Below are 12236 nucleotides of genomic sequence, written 5' to 3' on the forward strand. Positions count from 1 at the left end.
AGCTTGGAAAGTTTTAGATAATATCTTCCACTAACTCTCAAAGTTCCAAACAGTAAATATCTTCAGGCTTGCAGCTGCAACTCCTCAGTTCTGCCTTTATGATTTAATAGGAGTCACAGACAATCTATAAACATGTTAAGTCAGTGGTCCAATAATGTTTTGCTTAAAAGAGACAGCAGGCCACCAAGAAGATAGTGCCAACCCATATACCAGCACAAATGTTATTTCTTTCCCCAGAGTCCAGTGCTCAGGAGACTAAGGCTGCAAAACATAGTTTCAGGGCAGTTAGGGCTACACAGCTAAATCCTATCTCAACGACAGCAAAATAAAGAGAGATAACGACTTTCGTGGCTTGGTCATCACTCTACACCATTCCTAACAGCGTGATTTTTACTTCTTCCCGCCTTCTCTGTTTTTCCTTTGTGTCCCTCAGAAAGTACTTAGTTCTTAACATGTTTGTTGACTCTTTTCTCAGCAACTAAAGACCCTGAAAATAATAATTAGATGTTATTTTCTGCAATCTTCCAGCACTTAAAAGAGTAAGACTAAAATTAGATGGACAGTGGGACACATGCCACTAGCAGGCTACTCAAGTATCACAGAAGCCTTGAGTTCTCACTATATAAGGTGAGACTTGGGAGCAGATTCTATCTCAGGCTCCTTTGGTGCTGCAGTGCATCCTACTGCATCACTGCTCTTACTGTATTAAGAACTGCTGGTACTGGAGGTGTTGCATTTGGTATATGGCAGTGAGTTCCTGCTGTCTGGTCAGGCGTTCCTGGTCCAATTCTCCCTGAGTGTAGAAAAAAGTACCATGAAATAAACAGCACTGAGATGGTGTCACTGAGTATACACACCTAATAGCACAGTAAACCCCAGACTTTTACTTCCTACTCCAACCTTTTGCCCTTCAAACACCTTAAAAAAACAAAAACAAAAAAACTACCGTCTTTTAAACTAAACACTGCCACCTAGTGGAATAAGGTGGTTCTCCAACATAAGCCACATAAGGTCCTTATTCAGCACTGTCCACTACTTCAAGCTGAATGCTGAACAGTGTTTTACAGAACTGTTATTGGAACTGAGAAATTACCCAGCACTCCAAATCTTAGTGGCTTGCTTTAAAGGTCATATAGAAATCAGAGAATTAGGACATTAAGGAAAAGAGTAAAATGACCTAACAGTTGATGGGATGGAAAGGAAATTCTCAGTAGTACATGATCAGTTCATAAAACTAAGGTATAACTATCCTTAAAATGTTGAAAATATGTGGGAAAAAAAACCTCTGAGCAACTACTCCTTCAAATTAAGTGTTATGAATACACTGGAAGTTAGAGAATACAGGCAGACAATTCCAGTAAGATGGCTGAGATTTTATAGTTTTATAAAGTTAAAAGGAGACAAAGAAAAATATAAGATCTATAATAATAAGAATAAAAACCTATGATAACAGACTAAACCTAGGGCAAATCATGTATGAAGTTCTAACTTTCTTACATACAGATTATAGCTTGAAATAAAGTTATCTGATACACAATGTGTTAGGGCAGGAAGCACCCTAAATTCAGAGACATCAGGAGTTAGGTACTAGACAACAATTCATGTGAAACCCGGGTTTTAAGAACACTGCTTATGAAGGTCAGTTCTCTTATCAGTGCTACTTGAGGCAAAGATAACAGCTAACAAGGAGGCAGAGTTTCCCAAAAGTTGCTGTTGAATGGGTACAGAGAGAGGCTTAAGAACAACCTCATCTGAATAGGTACAAATTGTGACTCCCAACAGACTGTGTTGGGGAACAGACAAGGAATAAGAGCATGTCAAGAACAAAGTGAGCAACTTTTAGCTCCTGATACATGAAAGACACATCTCAACTTCAAGACAGAAAATAAGACTCAAACCTTGCAGTGTAAATTAAGCCAGTAAGTAATGATATGCTACAATTGTTCTTGGGATTTAAAAGAAACAAGCCTCAAACATGACATATGAATCATGGAAGAGAAAGCTGATGGCCAGTGATGGCCTGCCTACATAATTCTTTAACGACAAAGGCTGTATCACATTCATCTTCACCTCTCAAAAACCTACCATGTAGCCTAAACATCAAAAAAAAAAAAAAAAACCTACCATGAAGGTGTGACCAGTAGCCCTCAATATAGTTGAATAAATCAATGGTAGGTTACTGTAGACATTCAGTATTCACACTAAATTGAATATGATCATTTTTATCAATGGAGAGCCACTATTTTAAGACATATAAAGGCTACATAAACAAACACCTAAAGACCTCCTCTAGCAAAGGCCAGGCTCAAGAGAAAATATTTCCCAGCTAAAGGTTTAGGACCCTCAAAATTTTCTAACACACTAGTGGCACTTATTTTAGGACAAGCCTCAAATGTAAGAAATTGTACGAGCGAGAAAATAAGACAAAAATGGAGGTGAGAGACATGGAGGCAGAATGTTGCATACTAAATAAATAAATAAATAAAATGAAAAAAGAAATGGAGGTGAGAGGAAAAGAATGTGCATTCTAAGAAAAGATAATAAGGAATTCACAGAAGCCAACCACATTGAAACACAGAAGATAAAAGCTCTGAAATGAGTATTGAATGGGAAGCAGCCAGATCCCTAGTAGTCAGGATAAGATAGTAGTCTCATTCTTTACTGGCTAGAAAAACCACAGATAGATTTAATATAGTGTATATAATGCATGCACACAAATGCACAATAAGTGTTGAAATAAATGGTCATTACTATTCAGAATATAACTCTCCCATTCAAAAGTGGCCATTACCATTTCAATTTCCTTCTATGAAAATACTAGGTTGGGTATAATAGCTCATGCCTATAATCATAGCAACTCAGCAGGACCAGGAGGACCACCAAGTTTGAGGACAACCTGGTCTGCAAAACAAGTTCCAGGCCAGCCTATAGCAAAACCCTGACTCAAAAGAAAAGAGAAAGAGAAAACTACCATTTTTATCTCCTTCACTGCAACCCTGGGTTGTCATTCAAAGAGAAATAAGTACTCCTGAATCTATTAGTATCCCAGGCCATCAGGAAGATACTCACCATATGAGGAGGAGGAGCTGGGCCTGGAGAGAAAGGAACCCTTCCCCACATTTTCATGATATCACCAAGAGGCTGGAAGCTTTCATCACATGCTCTCTTCACAAGCAAAGACATTGTAAAATAGCCCGCCTGAAACCATTCGGCCATCTCCTGATTGTTAAAGGGACCTGAACATAAGAGCAGTAAGAATCTGGTCAGGTTCAAAGATAAACATATTCCCTGAGTCTCATGTTCATACAAACTTTTATAGTAGCTTACTTCAGAAAGTGACAAATAGTTTTGTATTAGATACAGCAAAAATAAAATTTTGAAATACACAGTGCTTTGTCTATTTCACAGCAAGTGCTCTGCTGCTGAGCTTCATCCCTTTACACATCCTAAGTTGTCATCAATGCTTTAATGACTGTAAGCAGCACAACTGTCTCACCCTCTGCAAATACTCCATCAGAAAACTGAGATAAATATACAGAAGAGCAGATAAATACTTGTGGGCTTCGCATCACTGAGGAGTAGAGAATATAAATCCTCAGTGCTAAACACATTCTCAAATTTTTGTTATGTTCTGCTGGAGATTAATGATTGCAGGATAAAAAAATAATATAAAATACAAGCAATAATCAACTGAATTAGGGCAAATTACAACTTATTTACCCAACAAGACTATATCTGGCCTTGAGAAAAAAAATAGCATTCTTTAATAGAGTACTTTAAACATAAAAATTTACAGAAAATATAGACCAATTCAATGTTTTCTAGGCATTAAGAAATGTTTTTTAAACGTGAATGGGTGTTTTCCTTGCACAAATGTCTGGGCGCTAACTGTGGCCGGGTGTCCAGAGAGGCCAGAAGAGGGTGTGAGATCCCCTAGAACTTAAGTCAAGCTTGGATCCTCTGGAAGAGCAGTGAGTGCTCTTAACTATGAGTCATTTATCTAGTAATCATCTCTAAATTGTTAATTAAAATCATGCATATATGTTCTTTAACCACCATAGAACCAAGATATAAATCAACACAATACTAACAGGAAAATTCCTAGCTTAAAAGCTAAAAACACTTGCAAATAATTCATGGGCAAAAACTGTATGCGTGAGAGCATGTACATTTCACATACTCTTAAGTATAAACCATGACTAAATTTATTCCTGGAATACAAAGTTGATTCATTCAAATTATGAAAATTCACCAAGAAGCTGAATATAGTGGTGCATGTCTTTAATCTCAATACTTGGTACGAAGGGATTGCCAGTATTTTATACCACATTACATGTGGCATATAATTATTTCAGCTCGTCCAGAAATGTTGAACACCCTTTAATATTAAGGAGGGTGGGTACATGTTTCAGCAGTGTATAAACTAAAACAACTGCAATGATACCAAGATGACTAGCACAGCCCCTGCACAATAATGACACCCAAATTTGTGAAGTGTTCTATATTTTTTCTGACCTTCATATATGCCAAAAGAATTGAAATAAATGGCACCAAGAAGAAAAATATTTTGGGGGGGGGGAGCCAGGTAAACATGCTTAACACTAAGTCTAACAATCTGATTTCTGGGAACTAAAACTGGAAAAGACACAATGCTTTCAAGTTGTCTCTGACTTCCATACCATGTATGCCCATATGTCCATACATCTACACACACATAGGTTCAGCAGTTAAAAAGCACTTACTGTTCTGGCAACAGAACCCATAGGGCAGCTCACAAACACCTGTACCTCCATGGAGGCAGTGAGGATTGACACCTCTGGCCTCTGTAGGCACCTGCATACATGTGCATATAAATCCCACCCTGCGTGCACGCGCGCACACACACACACACAATTAAAAATAATAAAAAGAAAAAAATTTAAAGATATGTAAGATGACTAGGGCAAGCAAGATGGCTCAGTAAACATAGGCACTTAACACATAAACCTATTGACCTGAGTTCTACCCTAGGAACCCATGGAAAGGTGGAATGAGAGAACCAACTCTACAGAGTTGTCCTCTGACCTCACACATCGTGCAGATATATAAACAGTGAGAATAATAAGCTTTATAAAAGATAAGGATCTACCCCCCAGATATACACAACCATGCCTAATAGAATGATTTTTGTCAAACTGACTTTATTATTTCTAGCTACTTAGGAAGACTGGGGCAGGGGCCTTCAACCCAGAAGTGTAAAATCACTATGTGTAACACAACAAGACATTGTCTCAAAGAGGAGGAAGGAGGCTGAAAAAGAGGAAATCTCTATTAGACACAAAAGTACAGGTAAAGATGCTCATCAAAACTACAAAACAGGGCTGGAGAGATGGCTCAGCAGTTAAGAGCATTGCCTGCTCTTCCAAAGGTCCTGAGTTCAATTCTCAGCAAACACATGGTGGCTCACAACCATCTGTAATGAAGTCTGGTGCCCTCTTCTGGACTGCAGGCATACACACAGACAGAATATTGTATACATAATAAATAAATAAATAAATAAATAAATATTTTGAGAGAAACTACGAAACTATCCAGGTCTGGGGGAGGACATTCAAAATCCCAGAACTCTTAAAGCTAAGTCAGGAGAATTAAGAATTGGAGGACACCCTGGGTTATACAACAAGACAAAAACAAACAACAAAAACCTTACATACAACTGAATATCCTAGTAACTATGAAAATAATAATAATAGCTAGCAAGGATGTAGACAAATTAGAATCTATGTACCTTTGGTTAGAACATAAAACAGCACTAGGGAGACAGAGGCAGGCAGATGGCCAGCCTGGTCTGCAGATTGGGTTCAGGACAGGCACCAAAGCTACACAGAGAAACCCTATCAAGAAGAACCAAAAAAGAACATAAAACAGTACAGAAGCTGTGGAAACAGTTAAAACTCATTTCCATATAGTCTAGAAGCAGGTGTGGTAGAACATGTCTAAAATGCTAACATTCAGGAGGCCGAGAGATAGCAGCTCACAGGATGTATCTGAGCTACACATGGAGACCGTGAACCACAGTAAAGTATCATTATACACTTGCTAGAATGATTTTAAAACAAAGAAAAACCCACAAAATTTATTATCAAACTCTGGTACAGATACAAGGAAACAATAATGTCATTAGAGGGCATATAGAATTGTTCAGTCTGGAATTAAAAAACTAAAGATGCAGCTGCCATAGTACTTGCACTTCTGATCACTTATACTGAAGGTATGATAGACTTTCACATACTGCCCATAAATGCTTACAGCAGTTTTATTTGTAGCAGTCAAAAAATTTGAACCACCCAAATGTCCTTCCTCAGATGAATGGCTAAATAAACTATTATAAATTGACATCATTCACTACGACTCAGTAGTACAAGGAAACAAAGTATGACTTTCCAAGTCACCTGCATGACTCTCCAAGGATTATACTAAATGGATAGCGCTATCCCCACCATTCTATGCTGTATGAGTCTACTTACAGAACATTCCTAAAACGATAAAATATAAAAATGTAAAACAGATCGGTGCTTACCACATATTAACAAAGCAGTGTGGAAACAAAATATATGTTGCTATAAAAGGGAAACAATGCTGCTAAAATGCAAAGATTCTGAATCTCAACTGTCAATACCCAGATGTTCTGCCACTGAGAAAAACTGGATGAAGAACAATTTCATGTGAAACCACAATTATCCCAAATAAAGTGAATTTATTAAAATACACGTATATACAAAGCGCTGTTCTGAGGTATCTTAACATTATACTTGGATGTTAACAATGAACAAATATATACAAGACCAGGCAGAGTAACTCCTATGAAGAGAATAAGGCAGGGAAAGAGGACTAAAAGTAGGAGATGTTAACATGCTGGAGCCCTCAAAGGATATATTCAGTAAGTGTTGTGCTAAAACTGACATTAATATACCAACAAACAACTCAGGCTCTAACGATTTTAAAAACAGAAATAAATCTATATGGGCTTTTTACAGAATTCTCTCCTCTAACTCATTCAAATCATTTAAAAGATTCATTTGTAATACATGCAATTTTTTTCTTAGTCATTTTAGTAATTCTCTGTTGTTTATATATAGCAGGTCTACTTCAGCAAATCAGTCAAGGTTCTCCAAAACTACTGCCATCATTGTCTGTTAGTCTAGGTATCAAAGCACAGAGAATCATTACCTGCCTCTTACCCAGCTGGGATGTGTGGAGCTCAGATAATGCACAAACCATTTGCTGACACTTGTCATTTTGGTCATCACTCTCTACTTGTGTTCATTTTCCTATGTGATCTTCTTTGTATTTACAAAGAAACTGTTGAATTTGTTTTCTATTATGCAAACAAACATTAAACAAACACCCCTTCTCAGGAGGTTCTGCAAGTGGGCATAGATAGTTCAGTACTTAAAGTGAAAATGGGCTGTTTACCTTGGATTTCCCCCTGAGGGTCTTTGTAATACCACTTTTGCATTGCTTCGTGCATCAGTGGAATCGACACTCCTTTAGCTCTGTGCTCTTGCAGTTTTGATGTCAATCTTTCATCATCTAGTGCACTGTCTTGGAGATAAGCCACCATCTTCTCAGCTTGCTAGTAACAGAAGATAAAAGGATTCAGGGAACAAATGATCTCGAATTCATATTATAAGGCTAGTAATAATGATCACTGTTTTTGAACTACTTGATTCATGAAAGACATTATGCAAGGAACAAAACCATTAACAACCTAATCCCATCTTAGAAAAGAAAAAAAATATAGATCAAAGACACAAAATCAAACAACTAGATTGAAATACAAACTAGTATGAATCAAAGCCTAGGCTTCAAATAAAGGTTTAAAATATGCTACTGTTGTCCCATTCTAGACTGTTTTCACAAACCTTCATGTCTGTGTAGAGATGTTAAGAGAATAAAAGGCTCAATTAATACAATTCCAAATAAATTACTCTACAAGTTTCACTAACACATCACTAACCCTTCCTTCTACATTTCCTGTCTCTAACCACAACCAACCTGAAGGAAAGAGAAGTTCTTCTACAGAAAATCAACTCTTTTATTTTTCATGTGTTGTTACACACAATCTTCGGGAAACACAGACGTGAATAAGAATGTTAACTAAAATCCTGAGGCTTTTTAACCATTATTCCTGCTGTACTTGAAGTAAAGAACACAAAACACGCAGGGACCATCCACAGCTGCTTGTATTCACCATTTTTAGCATTCCATTAATGTCCAAAAAGAAAAGAAAAGAAAACAGCTAAGGGCAATCGCAGAAGAGCAAAAAATAACCTGACATAATGACTACTACATAGCAGAAACTTAAAAGCATGAAATGATCTGAAAGACAATTACTCACACAAACATTAAATAACCAAACAATTTTTCCAGTACTTTAAGACCTAGTGCATAAAACTTCTGTATTGGGATATACATGGAAGTTTGAGAGGAGAGGATAAAGTAACCTGATTTCACCTGTTCCAAGTGTTTGAGGCCCTCTTCATCATCTGGCTCTGTGGAAACACTGCCCATACCAGGAGCCTCAATGGCTGCTGTCTCAACTGGCCGTGAGGCAGAAGCAGGAGTGGGAACAGGAGGTGGAAGAATGACGAGAGGAGAGGCTGTATCTGGAGGAAGCTGTGTTGAGGGTTGCTGGGAGGCAGGCACTGTTTCTAAAGGGAAAGAATGTAGAGTAATGAATGTTCTTATAAATGTGGAGACATCTCAAGGTTAATTCTACATTAATAAGTGGAACAGTCTACTGTATAGGCCTGACTGAGATGTCGACCCTGAAGCTACTTCCTATGGAAAAATGCAGTATATGTCCCTAGAATGACGTTTAAAAGTCCATAAAGCTTCTTTCTAGCAATGTCACTATAGCATCTAGCCAATAATTAGTGGTATCAGTCAATCTACTCCATTCAGAAAGAGCAAGCCTCTAAATAGTAAAGATTAAGATACTCAAAGCTTTTCAAAGACATGTCATCTCATCAAAATGTGTATGGAAAATCCCGGTAATAACCTTAAGTACCTGTCTCAAGTGGTAATATAGTGTAGGTTTGAAGAGTCTTACCAGTATAGGGCTTTCTTTTTTTGTTTTTAACTTTGCTTCCTCTTTTTTTTTGGGGGGGGGGGGGGGAGGAGCTTTTTGGAACTCACTCTGTAGACTAGGCTGGGCTTAACTCAGACATCCACCTCTCTCTATCTCCTGAGTCTCCAGGATGCTGAAATTAAGAGTGAGCTACCATTGCAGTTTAAATATTTCTTTTCTCTCTCTCTCACCCTCCCTTTAATTTTATATGCATTGGTGTTCTGCTTGCATTTATATCTGTGTGAAGGTGTCAGATGCCCTGGAAGTGGAGTTACAAACAGTTGTGAGCTATCATACGGGTACTGGGATTTGAGCCCAGGTCCTCTGGAAGAGCAGCCAGTGCTTTTAATCATTAGCCATCTCTCTAGCCCTTGCAGAGGTTGCTAGCTGAAACCTCTCAGTATGGAGGCTCCTAAAACAAATGTGGAAGATGGTGTAACTAGGCCAAATTGCAGTTTCTCCTTTAAAACCTTGACTGTTCAATTACAAAGAGCCTCTTCAAATGCTTGCTTCCCTCAAGCATTGCCAAATTTTTCTTAAGTCCAAGCTATACATGCTGCCTCTTTTGTGTGACCACCACCTAAACCTGATAAACAGGACTTCTATTTGCCCCTTCTCATCAGTAAAGCACCCTGTCAAAGATACACAGTGACACAAAACTGCTAGATTCACTGATTTTCCCTTACCATCATTAGATAATATGGAGCAACAGACATTATTGATCCCAATTCGAGGATTGAACGATCCACCTCCTTCCTGCACTTGTAGGCTATACTTTTGCCTCTCAAGGAATTCTCTGGCTCTCACACCTAAAACTAAAAATTACTCAAGCTTCTGTTTTCAGTTCTCTCTTTTCCTCGCCCCTACAAATTGTATGGTTTTGTCATTGTGCTCTTCATTTTATGGCCTCTATCTATCCATCCTCCTAATTACCAACTGCTGGGTAAGTACCAACAGGCCTGTGTCACCACAATGGACCCAGCTAGAACTTTAGGTTCTTACTATCTCCCTGGTTCTAAACTGCTCCCATCCAGCTACAGTCCCCTCATTTGGTCAACTCTCATTCTTCTTCATGCTTCACATTCAATGTTCTAAACAGAATTTAATCATTCCTTTCTCAAATGAGCTCTTCGACTTTTGTCTGTTTTCTAGTAACTAATTGTCTGAGCTACCTTAGCTATCTTTGCCATTTTCCCACCATAATGTATAATCAATAACTAAGTTTGTCAATTTTTGACTAAAATCTCATCCTCCACTACCTCAATTTATAAGTGCACTGCCTACCTCACTGTGTCTAGTAAGAAGTTCAGGTCACAAAGCAGCCCATGTGTCTGGATACCCTACATATAGCTATCAATTCTAAGTTCCAACCATATTTTCTACCAACCTTCTTAAGCACACATGGTACCTATTTTTAAAGGGAGAGGGGGTGACCTGAGGGAACAGCAAAATGGCTCAGTAGTTTGGGGGTACTTGCTAAGTAAACTTGACAGACTGAACTCAATTTCCAGAGCCTATATGGTAGAACAGGATAAGTAACTCTTAGAAGCTGGTTTCTAAATTCTACTTGTAGGTACACATGTGCATGTAACATGTAAACATACCCATATGGGGGTGAGAGGGAATAAATGTAATAAATAAAACTGTTTCCTGCCCAATTATACAATCAGTCTTATTTTCTCACTGTACTTTCATTGTTCTACAATGTAGTTCTGGTACTACAATGTTCTCTCAATTGATCCGGCTTTATCTATACCTCCAAATTCTACTTTCTATTTCAAGGTCATCTTTTAAGACTACCTAGCTCCTGAACCATCCTAAGAGCCTGCTAACACAATTTAACTCCAGACACCACCCCCCAAAAAAATATGGAATGATAACCTTTAATACACACCTAATAAGAATTCTCAAAATATACAAACCTAGACTCCACGATTTTCTTGAATAAGATTTTTGATCTACTCTTAGGCACAAAACACCAAGAAACAACTATTATGAATCAAACAGGTCTCAAGAGACGAAAATCTTTCTCCTAGCTGAAAAGTTATGAGCAGACAGCTGCTCATTTTTCTTTAGGGATGTGACTACTCACAGATTGTGCATGCTCCAGAAGATGGCTTCACATACCTGTGCACATGGGCAGACCTATCTGGTCTTAGTGAGTTATTTTAAAAAAAAAAGGGGGGGGGGGCTTGTGGTGTGGCAGAGAGGGAGATGTGTTAGGGAAGGTCCAGAGAAAACTGGAGTGGGTTGGAAGGAAAGAGATTTACACAGGATCAAAATACAGTGTGTGTGTGTGTGTGTGTGTGTGTGTGTGTGTGTGTGTGTGTAATTGTCAAAGAAAATATTTAAGAAAAAAAAAAAGAGGTCTAAGATAAGGTTTCTCTGTGTAGCCCTGGCTGTCCTGGAACTCACTCTGTAAAGCAGCCTGGCCTAGATCCAGCTGCCTCTGCCTCCCAAGAGCTGGCATTAAAGGCATGTATCACTACCACCCAGCCTGAAAACAAATTTTTGGTTCAGATCTTCAATATATTAGTCTGGGGTGGGAGGATAGAAATACACCTCAATCTTTATAATATTGTTTTGTTAGGTGTATACATATAACATTGTTATCTTAACCACATAACAGTACTAGTTTCTAAGAAACAGAAGACAATAACCTAACAAGGAGGGAATAAAGTATCAGCTATACAGAGAAGCACAAACAGGAAAGGGAAAAAAAAAAAAACAGCAAAAATCAAGGCCAAAAACATTTTTAGGGTGGTAAGCACAATGTAGGGGAGATAAAAGAACTGATGTTGAAACTACAAAGGAGTCATGTGATAGATAGATCTAAGTCTAGCAGGCCATGTTACCAAGGGCAGACTCTTATGGTGACTGAGTCCTTCAACATCATCCATTACAATACAGTATTTGCATGAATAATCAAAGAAATACGCAATAGTGTTTTTAAGATGTATGAGTGATTCAAATAAATATAGTTAACACTATAAAAGTTGTATAAAGTCTTGCTTTCTAGCAAAGGTGAAGATCGACTTCCATACTGACCCAGGTACTCCTCCTGTTCCCTTGGGACAATGGTATTTTTGTGTGAGGTTGAATATATAATACCAGATGGAAGGCA

General features: G+C 38.1%; 1 protein-coding gene and 1 non-coding gene across 6 annotated transcripts in view; one reads left to right on the top strand and one right to left on the bottom strand.

Annotated features, from left to right (window-relative positions):
• Gigyf2 (GRB10 interacting GYF protein 2) overlaps positions 1–12236 on the bottom strand; it is a 135668-nt gene that overhangs the window by 37376 nt on the left and 86056 nt on the right. For all 5 annotated transcript variants that reach the window (XM_041649692.1, XM_041649691.1, XM_041649694.1 and 2 more), the window contains 4 exons: positions 8497–8693; positions 7456–7615; positions 3070–3236; positions 702–793 (listed from right to left, as the gene is read on the bottom strand). In XM_041649692.1, coding sequence (XP_041505626.1) covers positions 702–793; positions 3070–3236; positions 7456–7615; positions 8497–8693 — 616 coding nt within the window. The remainder of the gene's footprint in view (positions 1–701; positions 794–3069; positions 3237–7455; positions 7616–8496; positions 8694–12236) is intronic.
• LOC121447708 lies at positions 4402–4509 on the top strand. The gene has a single exon (XR_005974235.1). It is a non-coding gene; the product is annotated as a U6 spliceosomal RNA (small nuclear RNA).

Source organism: Microtus oregoni, unplaced genomic scaffold (genome assembly GCF_018167655.1).
Source record: "Microtus oregoni isolate MIOR12 unplaced genomic scaffold, Mior012 000004F_ref0000308, whole genome shotgun sequence".
NCBI lineage: Eukaryota > Metazoa > Chordata > Mammalia > Rodentia > Cricetidae > Microtus > Microtus oregoni.